General features: G+C 48.6%; 1 protein-coding gene across 3 annotated transcripts; it reads right to left on the reverse strand.

Moving 5' to 3' along the window:
• Positions 1-2,615: 2,615 nt before the first annotated feature.
• OTX2 (orthodenticle homeobox 2) lies at positions 2,616-12,623 on the reverse strand. Of its 3 annotated transcripts, XM_005211840.5 has the most exons (5): positions 12,219-12,623; positions 11,999-12,068; positions 7,155-7,370; positions 6,030-6,181; positions 2,616-4,270 (listed from the first exon to the last, which is right to left on the reverse strand). In XM_005211840.5, exons 3-5 carry the CDS (start codon positions 7,249-7,251, stop codon positions 3,650-3,652), a joined length of 870 nt encoding a protein of 289 aa, XP_005211897.1. In that variant the 5' UTR covers positions 7,252-7,370; positions 11,999-12,068; positions 12,219-12,623; the 3' UTR covers positions 2,616-3,649. The 3 variants fall into 3 exon arrangements, with proteins under 3 accessions (XP_005211897.1, XP_059746555.1, NP_001180130.1); XM_059890572.1 differs by lacking the exon at positions 12,219-12,623 and having other exon boundaries at positions 11,999-12,205; NM_001193201.1 differs by lacking the exons at positions 11,999-12,068; positions 12,219-12,623 and having other exon boundaries at positions 3,203-4,270; positions 7,155-7,251.
• Positions 12,624-15,634: the final 3,011 nt, after the last annotated feature.

Below are 15,634 nucleotides of genomic sequence, written 5' to 3' on the forward strand. Positions count from 1 at the left end.
GCCCAAGGCGCGGCGGGAGTCCCCGCTGTGGCGGCGGCGGCTGCCTCGCCCTTCACCCCCAGTGGGAGACCCAGCAGTCTGCGGTGCTTCCTCCCAGGGAGGGGGCGAGGACGGCGAGAGGCCGAGGGCCCCGCCGCGCCGTCTTCTCCTCTCTGGCCCCCTCTCCCGGGCCCCTCAGGCCCAGATCGCCCTCTTCTCCTTCGGCCTTGGCTTCCGTTCCTTCTAGCTCCGGGCGTTAGTCTCCGGGCCTGGCCACACACACGCACCCGAAGTCCGTCTGCCCACCGAACTCAGCCAGGCAGTGAAGTCACGGGCCAGGTGCGCCCAGGCCCACGGCTGACCCCGAAGGGCTCAAGGAGCGCTCCTCCCGGCGCCGGCGGTACACGAGTCTCCCCGCAACCCACAGCGCCCGAAGCCGCGAGGGAGGCCTGAGGACCGGGTCGTGAGGTGGGCTGCGGCTCGGACGAGGTTGCGACCAGAGCCGGAGCCAGCCCAGAGAGAGGGGACGCCGGAGGACGAGCGCCCCAAAGGCCGCCCCAGCCCGGCCTGCAGGGCCGAGCGGGGCCCAGAGGGCGGCGCCAGCCTGGATAGCCACTTGCGCCGCGGGCCCCCGGGACAGAGATGGGAGTGCTCTTCCCGGCTAACTTCGATCCGGGCATCGAGACTTAGAAACCGCAACCCTGAAAACTCGCCGTGGACTCCGTTCCAGTGCCGCCTCGCCGCCAAGTCCTCGGAGTCCCGCGCGGGCCTCCGGGGTTGAGGGTGGGCAGAGCCGCAGGAAAGGCGAGATTAGAGGGAAGCGATGGGGGTGGGGTGGGGTGGGGTGGGGTGGAGGAAACTGACCATTATCTCAAACTCCGACGTTTCGAAAGCCGGAACTTAATTGACTTGATTGGATTTCTCTTATCTTTGAAGGGGCGAAACACTCCCAAGGTGAAATACAAAGGGCCCAGAATCTTTGCGGGAAAGATAAAGATTTGGGACTTCGGATCTTTGTAAAGCAAACTAGCCCACCCTCACCTGCACCCCTCAAAACGAAGATTACATCAACGTCCAAGTCTTTGTTGGTCTCCAGACAGTTGAAATAGCTCCCTGACGCCTGTGGAGGGTGGCATCATTTCGGTACCAACTTTATTAAGCCGGGTCTTGGCTGGGCGCGGTGACCAGAACTCTGGACGAAGGAGCCCGCGCTAGCTGCCCGCCTCCCAGACCCTCCTTCTCTTGCCTGTGGTCATGGGGAATTCATTGCTACTTCACCGTCAATTCAAAGGGATTTAACTCCGTGGTCTGTTAAACGGAGTTGTGCAAAGGTGATGGAAAAATTAGTTTCAGAGGGGGCTCAGCGCCTTTTTCTGACTTCCTCCTTTTTAAAACTACCGGGAGAGAAACCCAATTGCATTTATTTGCCGAGTACTCGGCTATTTGTCGTCGTTATTGTTTTTTTGGGGCGAGAGGGCGGTGCTCTTTTCTGTCCCTTTGTGGGGCATTCTGAAAACCTAAGGCAGTGTGAGAAGTGATTTTGGGTCTGCTTTACTGCTGCATGAGAAAATCTGGGAGAATAGGACCCAGTATCTGGACTATATTAAGGATTCATGTTGGTGTCTTCTCCCCCTACCCCAATCTCACTCCAGTGTAAACTATGGTAGGGTGAATATTATCAGTAAGAACTGGAAAATCTTGCCATTGAGTTGTGCCTCACTTGTTGACTGTAAACTATTCCATTTCCTTTACCAGCAAAACAAAAACAATTATTAGACAAGATCATGTAAGGGCTCCAGAGAGCATGCGCAGTCAGGGAAAATTAGCCAGAAAACAAAATGGTTGCAACTGCTAATGTTCATTTTCAAAAAGTTACAGTCAAGAGTCACTTCATTTTGGTCAAACTTAAGAGCATAACGAGTGTAAAATGAAATTAAATATTGCTTTTATCTGAGGAGCACCATAATCATTGGCCCATTAGTCTTTTCTCATGGTTGGTTTACAAAATGCAGGTATAGCCAGAAGGGACTTTTTTTTTCCCCTTTAGCACTTTCTTTAAAAAAAAAAAAAAAAAAGACCAGAGTGCCTTATGTTCAAGTACTGAAATTATACGTTTTAGAACTTTTCTGAAACTCTTTTGTTCAGAAATCATTTCTGCCTGAATTGCTTTCAGATTCTGATTACATTCCCTCTCATGTTTACCTCAGATTTTTTTTGGAACTTAAAAAAAAAAATCCCTTAATCAAATAAGAGAATAGAAACAAGGGATTCTTGTCATTCACATTTTCTCTGAGGTACTACAGTTTGTCACTTCTTGCTTAAAAAATTGATCTATGTTAAGACATACTAGTAAGGTGCCTAAGAAATCATTAGGGTATCTGGCAGGGAGGGAAAACCAAGGAGGGGTTTTGATTGTTAGGCTCTCTATATTCAATTTCAGAGCAGTATTAATGAAAGTCACAAAAAGTTTACATACCAATCATTCATATCTTAGTCATTCATATTTAGCACCCCCCCAATTAAAAAAAGTTTGTTAATTCCCTCTCTGATCCAAGAAAAACATATTTTGGGGAGGAGTGGCTGAATGTGGGCTTCTCATTCACTAATAGTGGTATAAAATTAAACGGGACCCAATGTTGTGCTAGAACCAATTTAATATAATTATACATATCTGCCAAATCAGGAAGAAAGGTTTATGCATATATAACTTTTCCAGTTAACATCTGCAAGCATAAACAACGATGATCTCAGCTTATAAATTCATCAGGGTCAGAGCAATTGACCAATGTCTCTTTACTGCTAGGTTTACCAACAGTAAATTACATGATGAATTAGTGTCCTTTTGTTTCTCTTCTCTTACTCTCCTTGTCCAGAGACATTTTGTTGTAAAGTTTCAGTGCAGCTCACCTCCAGCCAAAGGTAATCTTTTTAGATAAGTACTCAGTTGCTCTGAATTTATTTATAATTATAACCTATTTAATCACAGAAGAACCCCTGCAGAGGTGGAGTTCAAGGTTGCATACAATAACAGGAGATCACAGTTTTGAAGTCTAGCACAGATTAAAAACCACAGATGTACCATTTATATAAGACACACACTGATTGTCTCTTAAACTACATATTGACTCCTTATGAACATTATTTTTTAAATAAAGTAGTGCATCTAGGACAATCAGTCGCACAATTCACACAGCCCTGAAAAGTTTTTCAGTGCCAACTACCAGTTGGTCTTGAAACGTGAGTGAGCTTGAGACACTGTCCATTCCTAAGATTCAACCAAGGATTGGCTAAAACATTGGAACACCTCTGCTTAAGAAGGCTATGTCCTTCCTTCCTTCCCCTCACAATTTAGTTCTTCTTGTTTATTTTTGGTGGTATTTGGTTGCACATGGCTAGAATGCTTTCGATCACTTTGTGAATCAGGAAAACCAATGATCTAAAACTATAACAGGATCTTAAGTATTAAGTAGATTGGTTTGTCCATTTCAGGTAGCTGGTTGGTAGGCCCCGCTAAGGCCTTTCATTTTCCTTCTATGCCTCCCAGGACATTGATCAGAAGATGAGTCTGAACATCATACCATCTAACTCTTTTAACCAATGCCTGGCTAAAACTGGAATGTCCAGCCCAGTATACTTAAAAATCACCCACAAAAAGAGGTTCTACAGGTCTTCACAAAACCTGGAATTTCCATGAAGATGTCTGATCTTTATAATCCAAGCAGTCAGCATTGAAGTTAAGCTTCCAGGAGGCAGTTTGGTCCTTATAATCCAAGCAATCAGTGGTTGAGTTAAAACCCAAGCTTGAAGCTCCATATCCCTGGGTGGAAAGAGAAGCTGGGGACTGATTGAGATGGCTGGTGACTGCATTGGTACCCATGGGACTGAGTGTGGTCCCTGGTCCAGGAAGCTGGTGATGCATAGGGGTCAAATAAGATCCACAGTCCATGCCCCCAAAGTAGGAAGTTGAGCCAGCATATCCTTGACTATAACCTGAAGCCTGAGTATAGGTCATGGGATAGGACCTCTGCATGCAGGAAGAGGAGGTGGACAGGGGATCTGACAGTGGGGAGATGGAAGCTGGGCTCCAGATAGACACAGGAGCACTGCTGCTGGAAATGGCTGGGACTGAGGTGCTAGAGGGGGGAGTGAATTGGCCACTTGTTCCACTCTCTGAACTCACTTCCCGGGCAGGAGATGTCTTCTTTTTGGCAGGTCTCACTTTGTTTTGACCTCCGTTCTGCTGTTGCTGCTGCTGTTGGCGGCACTTAGCTCTTCGATTCTTAAACCATACCTTGAAAGGGAAAGAAACTTCTTTAACATGGTTTCAGTAATTTCTTAAGGAAAAGAGTGGCTCCCAGATTATAAATCTGTCCTAGGTGGACAGATGAGCTAAGCGGACAATCGCTCCTGCCAGTGAAAACTCGTATATGCTCCTGGAATTATAAGAAAATCAGGGAGGCTCTATCTAAAAGCACTTGACCCTGATTTACTCCTAGCTCAAAACAGTAACATTTAAGATAATCACCCAAATCGTATAGCTAAAAACACTCCCCCTCACTTTCCTATTTCGTCTTTCCCTTCAAATACGCACATAAACGTAGACCTAGCTGCATTTTGAACACTCTCACAATGGAATAGAACGTGTTTGTGTCTTTTGGATGAGAACATAGGAGAAATGAGACAAAACAATTCTTTTGTTACATGCCAACAAGAACAGCCTAAATTCAAACACTTTATGGTCCATCTTCCAGGTAGCAACCGCTAATATGAAGGCTGGTTCCATCACTTTACTTTTTGTCTCTCCTAGAAAGATTCATAAAAGAAAGCTTTCAGGAGAAATGATCCTGTTGAGGAAGGTCTGAAAGCCACTATTTGCCAAAACCTTCCTTATGGTAAGTGGAGTGAATTGTATGTACTCTGTTTTAAACTCAAAACCAAACTTCTCTTCTAGTCTCAAGTCTGAGACTGAGGCTTTTCCTTCAGGGTAGTGCCACTCGACACACAGATTGTTTTCTGTGTCGTGTTCCTTGGCTTGTCACCGCTGTGTGTAATTTTCAAAATTCTCTTTCCTAACCTTTTTCGTGTTCTGCAATGAAGGAGCTGTGTTTGGTGTGCAAGGGGGAAACTATCAGGGTAAAGTTTATCAGGGAAACTATGGGCATTTTCTGGGCAAAAGTTTTTAGTTGTCTTGAGTGAGCTCTCCATATTGGCGTCTTAACTGTGAGAATAATGCCATAATGCTGAGCACAAACCACCAGCCATTCAGAGCCATTTATTTTCTTTCAGTGAAAACTTTAGTTCAAGCCTCACAGGTGCTAAAATTTCTTCTATCCTACTTTGAATTCTTCCCAGAGAAATCTACATGGGACTTGCATTCCAGGAAAGTTGGGGGCTCATTTTCCTCTCCAGCTTAAGGTCAAGTTAAGGGGGAGAAAGGGGAGAAGGTAGTTATCACAGGGATATCATGTTGATATTTTATCTGCAGAATGGCTAAGATCTAGCAAATTCTGTTCAATCCATAAGAAGTCAAAGAAAACACTCGTATTGTGTCATTTCTTCTACCACCAAACTGACATGTGACCTTGAGCAGGCCATTTACTCTACTTCTAAATTGTAAAAATATTGGAACTGTCCAGGAGCTAAACTTCTTTTACCCCTAAAAGTAGATGAGAATTGGGGTTGGGGGAGGGGTGGATTTCCAATGGAGGAAGGGAAGTTTTAAAACACTATGTGAGTCTCCTTGACTCCAAGGGTTCTAGGACTAGGCTTTATCATCACAGCTAAATCACCCGTCTTACCTTGCAGCCTAGGCTGGAAGACCCTTGGTTATAGCATTGGGTGGGGGAGGAGGGACAAAAAGGAGTAGGAGGAGGGGACCTGAAGAGACAAGTTCACTGCCTTCAGATGGAGCCAGTTAGTTTCAAACCTTCCTTTGGTCCTCTCCGAGACCTGGAACTCTCCTGGGTCCTCCACACACACAGTACTGGGGGTGGGGTGAGGTGGGCTGGTGTCAAGGTCAGGAAAGACGGTTCTGTCTACATCTGCCCTACCTGTACCCTGGACTCAGGCAAGTTGATTTTCAGCGCCACCTCCTCCCGCATGAAGATGTCTGGGTATCGGGTCTTAGCAAACAGTGCTTCCAGCACATCTAGCTGCGCTCGGGTGAATGTCGTCCTCTCCCGCCGCTGTTTCCGAGGGGTGGCTGCGGGACAAGAAGCCCAGGGCCCTTTAGGGTGGGGGAGCAGTTTCTCAGTCATAGGGGTCTCTGTGGGTGTCCGACTCTCCCCACCCCCACATCTCAGCACTCCCCGGAGTTCTCTGCATCCGCTCAGCCGGGACGCTACCCATGTTCTCCCCACCCCCTCCCCGTCCTCGGCTCCTCCGGCAGACACGGCCCCTTCCAGGGGAGACCCCACTCCCCCTGACGTCGGAGATCGCTCCAATCAGAGCTTTCCTTCGAAAGCAAACAAAAAGGAAAAAATGAAATAAAAGACAAAAAACAAGAACCCTCCAAAATCAACCCCTAAACCTCAACACAAAAACTCCATTCTCCCAAGTCAAAGGATCCCCGAGGACCGGCAGCTCAAATTGATGGGGTCTTTGTTCCTCCATCTTTAAAATGGGGGCACATTTCACTTCATACTTCTCCTTCTACCACGACTTTACAAAACAGATCTGATCGGAAAGGAAAACACTCACACCCCGGAAAAATCACACCTCTAGGGATTAGAGATGAAGGGCCTGGAGGTCAGAGGAGATGCCGCAGGTTTGGCGGGGAGAATTTATGAGGACCTCGACTTCGCCAAGAGGGCACTTCCGAGGAACTGGACTGCGAGGTACGGGCAGGGGCGTCTCGCCCAAATGACAAGGGCAGTAGCCTTCTTTGCCCCAGTCCAATATGTGTCCCCATTCACTCCAATTAAAAAGATACGATTTTCTGAAAACGTTGTAGATCCATGTACACCTTTTTCCCAAGTCCCTGCCCTCTCCTCCACCAATAAATGCCCTGTGGCTTTGAGCTGCTGCTTGGAAGAAAAACCCAGCGGGGACCTCTCCTGGAGCTGGGGCGGGGGCGACGCGACCCTCTACCCCGGTGCTCCGGAGGAAAGGGTGTTATAACCCCGCGAAGCGGCCGTGGGGAAGGAGAGGGCAAGAGTGCCGCGGAGCTCACTTACCCGGGTAGCCCACCGAGGGGTGCAGCAAGTCCATGCCCGAAGTGGTCAGACTCAGCCCATTGACTGCATAAGGCGGTTGCTTAAGATAAGACATCATGCTAAGGTTGTTTGGAGGCGCAAAGTCGGCCCAAATCCGGGGGACCCAGCCGGAAGGTCTTGCTTCACCCGGGTTGGACAGATTCAGAGTCCTTGGTGGGTGGGTTTGGAGTGGTGGAACTAAGGCAAAGTAAACAAACAAACAGAGGTGCTGGTTTACCGCTTCGTAGGATGCAGCTCTTTCACGTTCCACCACTGACTTAAAAAAGAGCCCGAGGTACACAAGGCAGAGGTTTATAAAGGACTTGCAGGGCACCCCCACCCCCCACCCCCCACCCCCAGCTGCCCTGGAACTAAAGACGAAGAGAGACCAGATAAACCTGTCTTCCCCACCCCCCAGCCAAAACTTAAAAAAAAAAAGACCCGAAGAAAGCAATTACAATCTGCCTCCCACCCACCCACCCCCGCCCCCCCCAACAAAACCCCACGCCTCCAAATGCTCACATTGCATTCCTATCCCTACATTTGCATAGGACTCCTTGGCTGGCACTAGCTAATTGTCTCAAACAAAACTTGATTGGGGCCATTTGCAGAGACAAAGAACTCTTTGGCTAAATAAATAATGCTGATAACAAAGGCCATTGGTGAGAAACAAAGAAACAATTCAAGAAATCTACCTCTCCCCAGACTGTTGCCTTTCCAAGGCAGATTTTAATTATCTTAGCTTTCTACCACTTTCCACTGCTGCGAACCTAAAATGTCAGTGCATTTAACATCTAAAATACCAACTTGCTCAATGGCAAACTTGAGAAAACTATTCAACCACTATTATTCCACATTTGAAGTCATTTCCAGTAATCATTTTCACCTAATTAGTAGTCTGGGTAATTAGATTTCAAGGTAAGTAACAGATTTATTAGGGTTTTGGAGAACCTTGATTATATGTATCTAACTCAAACTAAACAAACAAGTATTTAACTTTTAATCGACACCTATCAAATATTTAAAGGTAGTGCAAAGAAAGTCTTCAAGTTTGGCACAGGGTTTGCAAGAAACTCTGAAGTAAAGTTAGAATCCCACCAATCAGATAATGACAGGCTCCCACATTTGCAAGTAGAAAGGGTGCGCATTTGTAGTGCAAGCCGCTCCCATGTTGATTTTGATGTGTGGAGTCTGCTGATCCCACAGGAGGCAAAATTTCCGACATTTGGGCTTTCAGCAGCTACAGCAGAGTTTCCTGTTAACTCTAGCTCCTTTTTGCACATTCTAGTTTTGCAGAAAGTACATACACAAACACCAAAGTTGTGAAACTAATAGAATTTCTCCCTACCTTTTGAGTTTCCTAAAATCCTATAAGAGAAAGAGCTCAGAGAGGGCAAAGGAAGAAAAAGAAAAGTTATTTACTTTATTCAGATGAGTTTTGTCTCACTCCCCCAAGCAAAGGGATTCAAAAATGAGTGTTTATAGGCTGGCTGTTTGCAATTTTGACTTCTCTTTTCCCAAAAGGTGGTACTTCTGCATGGATCTCTACTTTTCGACTTTGACATTCTGAGAGATTGCTTCAAAATGGCGGATATAAGATTAGGAGAAGTTCCTCTTACTTTTAGAGTTCCTATTGAGTTTTAAGGACTCTGGGTTTTCATATTTACATTGCTTAAGAGATCAAGACACAAAACTCCATAAATGGAACTTGGTTACTGCAACTTCTTCCTGATTTAAGTTTATAGCACAAAACTCATGCTTTTCCATCCTTCAGTTCAGTTCAGTCGCTCAGTCCTGTCTGACTCTTAGCTCTAACTTAATGTAATTTTATAAATGCCCTTGTAGGAGTTTGTGTTATCTCACCAGTAAAACTAATTCAGCTGCTCCTACCGGGGGGGAAAAAAGACATTTTATCTTTTCTTCTCAAGACACGGTTATTTGGAGGCTGTGAAAATATTATTGCTTTAAAATACAGTCATGTATTGGTTTTAATAGCCTCTAAGCTGGAATTCTGTCTTGTTTAATGCAATCTTACTATGTTGGAAAGTCCTGACCTACTGTAGATGAAAACAACTAAAATTATATCGGATCTGCACATGAGGAATATGGAAGAGTTCTCCATGTAGAGCTCTCACCCAATTAAAAATGCCTGATATATCATACATCAAAGTAGCACATTCCAGCATAAAAAGCAGTTACAAACAGAAAGCACCAGGACAGAGATCCTTCTCGGAGCTCCTTTGATCTACCATCGAGAAACGACCAAAATTCTTGGCATAAGACTGTTTTCAACTTTACTACGGGATACATCTTTAAAAGAAAAAGGAACAAAACAAAAACTACGACGTGTTCTCAACAGCCCGCCTAGGTACGCGCTCTCCAAAGAGGCCTCGGACCCTTCCATCTAACTTTCAAAGCCCTGCCGGGACGCTTTTCTCCCTTCCTCTCTAACCAGAGCCGGGAAGGGGAAAAAGAAATCCCTTTTCAAAAATACAAACCTCAAAACAACTGCTCAGGAGGTGGCCCCTGGAGAACTCCTACCTATAGAAGGAGCGGGCGGCGGCCGCGCGGCGAGTCCCCGCAGCCGCTCGGCGCCCACACCTCCAGGCGCGAGTGACTCGGTCCGGCGGCGTCCCTGCCCCGCAGTCCCGCAGCCTCGGCGCCCGAGGTCCTCCCGCTCCACTGCCCGCCCCGGGCCGCACCGCCTTATATCTAACGGTCAATTCGTGCAATCTGTCGCTCCCCCTCCCACCTCCCCCCTGTTTTTTTTTTTTTCATCTTCCAAGGAGCCCATCTACCAGTTGCTGTGTCCTCGCTCAATAATAATTACCTCGTCCGAGAATTAATTATAATAAATGTTTTCTTGATAAACTAACGAGATAATCCGAAGGGCACACGTCCCTTAATTACAGGCCGCCGGGCTCAGCTCTGCTTCTCGTCCGGGCTGATTAATTTTCTGCATGATGGAAAGGAAACAAAACTACGCGGACTGGCGACCGGCCTGCGGCTCGGAAGACGACCAAGAGGAACAGGAGAGAGAAAGAAAAGGGGATTTGCGGGCAGCGCGGAAAACAGCCGGCGCGGGCCTCCCTCCGGAGAACTGGAGTGAAAGTTTCTGGCCTCAGGGACTCGAACGACGCTGCCACCCGCACGGGAGAGAGGAAGAAACGTGCCAAAAGGGTTGGCCTTGACTATTAATTATAGCGAGGAGAAAGCCCTGGTGTGAGCTCTGAGAGCACAGGTCTGGGTGTCTACCTGCCTTTGGCGGGGGAGGAGTTTCCTCTTCACCTCCTCTCTTTTGCTAATAACTTTGGAGACGGGAAGAGTCCCGAGGTGGACAGGAGAAACCCTGACCCCGAAGCTCTGGGATGGAGGGAGAATTTCCAGGAGTGACCTCCCCAAGCAATCCACCACTTCAGGGGCAACGCAGCTCGGCCTTCGGCCCCCACGCCCCACTTCGGTCTGCAAAGGAGGAAGAAGCCGCCGGGCGGAATTCTGACGGGGGCTTGGGTTTCAAAACTTGTATCCTAAAACCAGACTATGATCTCAAGAGTCACTTGAACGCCTCAACACGAAGTCTTCTTAGGAAATTGAGGCGCGACTCGTCTCCTAGGCTGGGTGCTGGCTGAGGCCTTCTGTTGGTTCTCCCCGGGCCGACCGAGATTGGAGGCTGGGCCTTTGCGCCCGCCTTGTCCCGGCACGACCCGGCCCGCGACGCCCGGGGGTCCCTGAGCCTGGGAGAGGAGCGCGCATTAGGCCAGGCCGCTGGCCCCGTCCGAGAACTACCGAGGGGCAGCCTTTCCACCGGAAGGACTGCAGTCCTCGACTCTGCTCGGCCTCCGGCGGAGCAGGGCCACTCGCCGCCACTTCTGCCCGCCCCAGGTGCGCGAGGAGGGCTGCGCGGGGCGGGCCCGGAACCGGCCCCGGCAGTCACGTTGTAAAACGACTCTGGCGCACTCGCTGGGTTTAGGACCACAACACACAACAGCCATGGGGGATTATGTCACTGCCGGGTGTTTTTTTTTTCCCTCTTCGGAGGTGTGGAAAATGGTGATCAAAAAGAAAAAGGAGATTTGGAGGCCCTCTGGAAGAGGCTGAAAACCTTAGTGAGCTTCTCTTGGCTGGGGGAGAGGGGGCCGAAAAGAGTGAGCGGCGAGCGCGGGGCGGACGAGATGCCGGCGCTCCCTGCCTGCTCGGTTATCCTCTCGGGTTTCCTCTAACGTTCATATGGGGCAGGCAGGAGCTCTAAGGGCGCCCACCGGTGCCCGCCGACCCGCGGGCGAGCCGGGTTTTGGGCACGCGGGCCCTGGGAGGCGCCCAAATTATCATCATGACCACCATCCGTCCATCCAACCATCCATCCATCCATCCATCCATTCATCTAGCTACATCTGCGTCTTTTTGTCTCGGACTCTTAAAACGTCCTTGTGATCAATCCAAATGACCCCAAACACATCTGATGGCCAAAACGCAAAGATCGCAGGGAGAAGCCCAGAATGGGCGTTAACATAAAACCACAAACAACACCCCTCCAAAACACCCCACATCAGATTCGCAGGGTTTCCACGACGTTTTGCTAAAGCACCGACCGCAGGAGCGCGCTCCCTCCCTACCTCCCACTCTCGTCCTTATCCCCAGATAATAAATTTTTCGCAGAGATGGTTACTGCACCTCAGAATTTTGCAAAGGGAAGAAAATACATCAGCCTTTAGAAAACTCCACGTTCTCAAAGGTGCACCAATGGGTCTGTTAGAGGTACTGGGGTGGTGGTAGACAGAGGGACACACAGATATGGACATAGACAGACAGACAAGACAGACACTTACCTTACAGCCACATGGGGGTTTAGAGGAAAAAAATCAAATTATCCTTCAAAATTCCAAATAGCCAGCTATCCTAAAAGAAATCAAGAGTATTGAGTTAGATATCTTGTAATCTTCATCGTTCCATAAAAAGTCAAACAACGAAAAATATTTTTCTAAAGAAAAGAAAACGAGGAAAGTCGTTCAAGTTCGAGACGCGCGTGGGCCCCTCTGCGATACATACAAAGTAGACTTGAGGAGGGCTTCTCTAGCGATTTTTATTTTTAATAACAGTGGAGGCTGAGTTGGAGCTGAGGTCGGTTCCGCTCTCAGGGAGATTTGCTGAGAAAGCGCCTCTCTGGCAACTTTTTGACGCAAACTCTCCAACCAATGGCAGGGAGAGAATGATTGACACATCTAAGCCAGAGGGAAAATAATAAAAACACACAACAGGGGGAGGAAAACAGGCCGCTGCTGCACGCGGGGACGAGCAGGCAACAAATCCAGGCCTCCGACATTACCAGAATGTTCTTGAAAGACACTGGGCTCTGCCTAAAATATACATTACTGCTGGAGCATGTGAACTTATTGTATAATTAAAATGATGGACAGCGAGGCCTCTCTTTTTCTTCTCCTGTTCTTCCTTTCCTCCCTCTTACTCCTCCCCTTTTTTTGTTTTTGCTTTTGTTTTAAGGAAAGGGAGAAAGGAAACCCATACACCCTAAGATGGGAAGATAAAAAATATTTAAGTCAAGGATGGAGGAGACTGAGGGTAGGGGATAGCTGGTTATCACATTCCAGGCTAGCAATAAGTGTGTAGAACAGACGCAGAAAGCCACTGAGACTGAAGGTTAAAAATACCACTATGTGGTCTCCAACAGAGTCAGCCCACGCCGAGGGGACCGGGAAGGGTAGAGAAAGGAGGCCTGGGGGTAGGCGTGGGCGTGTAGGCAAGAGAGAGATGCAGATACACAAGTCCAAGAACAAACTAGTTTTAAAAACTCAGTGTCTTTCTCACTCTTTTTGTCCCTATACACATCTCTCGGCCCCTGAAGCAAAAGACCCGGGCTCCTGGTTTTCCCGCAGGGTTTTTAGAGTTTTAAGAAGCCCAAGGCAGCCTACAAAGAACACGAATCCCGGAATCTAACCCCAGGGCCGGTTGGGGAGGTAGCAAGAGCCAGGTCAGGACTCGAGGGTGTGAGAGTGGGGTCGACAGTATACCCGGGGAGGGAGCAAACGTGGGAGGCCCGTGCTGGAAACAATCAAGAGTTTCTGCATTAAAACAAACGCCACTCCAACGCTAGCCGTGGCGGGGCCTGGACCTAAACTGAGCCCGCGCGGCCCGAGCCGGCGACTGGAAGCCCCAAGGGTAGAGAGTTTCTGGACCCGGGGAACGAACGCGAGAGAGCAAACCTCAGCCCAACTTTTCCGCCTGGCACAGAGAGCGGGGCAAACAGATCTGAGTCCCCAGAAAAGCACAAACTGATTGGGCGCGGTGGGGTGGGGTGGGGGGGTCCAAGTGGACCGGCTGAGGATATGTGAATGGCTGGGTGGGGTGGGGGTGGAGAACAGAAAACAGTCCTGCCTTACAAATCCCAAAGCTGGAAAAGAAATATAAAATCTCTTCCTAAACACCCTCCCCCCTCCAACCACGCCACCACGGCAAGTGGGCCCAAAGAAACGGCTCGCTGCTTCTAATTTGGGGACCTATGTTAATGAAGTTGGTAATTAATTCGTCGCTTTGTTGTCGGTTCTTATACTGTATGTGTAATCAAATGTGGACGTCCTTGGGATTTACAGCAATTAACGAATTACGGGAGTGCGCACGAGGCAGCCGGCGCTCGGCAGCCCGGCTGGGCTCCGGCTCGGGCTCGGCCCGGGGCTGGGCACTCGGCGGCCGCGGCCGGGCTGGCAGGTGCCTCTTGAGCTTTGGGCCCAGGGTCCCCCACGAGCCCTCGAGCGGCCCGGGGTCTGCCCATCTCCTCCTGGGCCCTCCGCGAGCGCTCCAGTCCGAAGAGACCCAGTGACTGTCGCGTTCCCAGGAGTCGAGACTCTCAGGGGGCCCGGGCTGGGGGGAGGGTGAGTACGGACCTTTTTTCTCACCCCGCCCCCACTGTACTAAAATGCCTGACCACTGCCGGGAGCCTTTAATTGAGGGTGGGGGAAAACGCCCCAGGCGGTCTGGCGGGTGCGGCGTAGGTTGGGAACCCTAGACCAGGGTCACCTTGCTTTCGATGAGGGAAGGGCAAAGCCACCCCAATCCCCTGAACCAGAGTCTCCTACCTACCCCCAGAGAAGAACAGGGTTTCCCCCAGTTTGATCACAATGAGGTTTAAAGCATCAAAGAACGAAAAAGAAAAATGGACGTTGTGGTTCTGGCGGAGGGAAAGGGCCGGGAGGGAGGCCTTGGGGGCAGCGGGGGCGGGGTGGGGTGGAGAAATATCAGAACGCTCGCTTGTGATCTCCACAAAGTGAGTGAAAAATTTTAGACTGAGAGATCTATCTGCAGTGGGATCCCGAGCCGTGGGAAAAAACCCTTCCGGCCCGACGTCTTCTCTGATGGAGGGGGCAGCGAATCTCCCGGAAAATCCCCGGGTTCTGGCGGATTTCGGTGCCTCGGGGGCGTGGAAGGGCTTTTCCCTTTCCAGCGGCCTGGAGCAGACAGCTCCCGCTTCTCCTTTGCCCTCTCGTCTAATAACTTCGCAGAAATGCGGGGCCAATAAACCACGAGTTGGAAATGGACAGTGTTAAATAAACAAGGGTCTCTTTAAAATTCTCATCCACTTCAGATGTCTAAAGTAAGATTGTGATGATTTTGTCACGGTTTGGTAAATTTACCCCTTTAAGAGGCTTTCATAAATCCCAGAACACACCTTCAGCCAGATTTGAATATAGATTTAGGTTTTAAAACCCAGAAGCTGGAAACACCGCTTTATCAAAGAGAATTTCCCTTTAGCTTAGCAATGTGCTGAAGCTCTTAAAAGATTGGATCTGAGAGAGAGAGAGAGAGAGAGAGAGAGACAGAGAGGAGAAAGAGAACTAGACAGAGAGAGGCAGACAGGGGGAAAAAAGACTCTTTTTCTTTCTAGAGGAATTCTGCCCAGACTCTGCAGCAGTTGGAGCAAGCAAGGTTTCTCCTGGGTGCTTCCTGGAAAAGTTGCAAAATTGCTCTTCACCTGTAAGAACATGCTTTTTATCTTCCAGTCTCTTCTTGTCAATTTGGAAGTTGCAGACAGCCGGCTCAGGTACAGTCCCCACAAAAACCTACTCTAGGTCAGGACAAAAGCCACTAGCTTTGGGCGGGGGTGGGGGTGCTGGGCTGTTGTGCAGAAAACCTTAGACACTTGGTGGGAGAAAAAGACTCCTTGGATGAAAAGTCTAACTCGATTTTCTGTAAGTCCTTGAGCTTCCAATGTTCTTACTACATAGTCATTTTATTGTCTCTGTTCATGTTTAACTTTTTTTCCCTGTGTCCTCTGTCTTTAAGTTTTTTTTTTTCCCCCCTAAGAATCTGATTTATAGTAGCATGCTTTATGTTTTTAAGTAATTTTCATAAACAAGTGGATGGTTTTTAATTGCCATGAGTACAATTATCTTGCTATAAATATGAGATGTAAGCATTTAGAAGCTAAATTAAGAAAACCAATACACAGGGAATTA

This window comes from Bos taurus, chromosome 10 (genome assembly GCF_002263795.3).
Source record: "Bos taurus isolate L1 Dominette 01449 registration number 42190680 breed Hereford chromosome 10, ARS-UCD2.0, whole genome shotgun sequence".
Lineage (NCBI taxonomy): Eukaryota > Metazoa > Chordata > Mammalia > Artiodactyla > Bovidae > Bos > Bos taurus.

Coding starts and splice junctions, on each gene's coding strand:
- OTX2 (XM_005211840.5), bottom strand. CDS start 7,251: ATGATGTCTTATCTTAAGCAACCGCCTTATGCAGTCAATGGGCTGAGT. Junction 6,182..7,154: donor CCCCTCGGTGGGCTACCCGG/GTAAGTGAGCTC, acceptor CTTGTCCCGCAG/CCACCCCTCGGAAACAGCGG. Junction 4,271..6,029: donor TGCCTGAGTCCAGGGTACAG/GTAGGGCAGATG, acceptor TTCCCTTTCAAG/GTATGGTTTAAGAATCGAAG.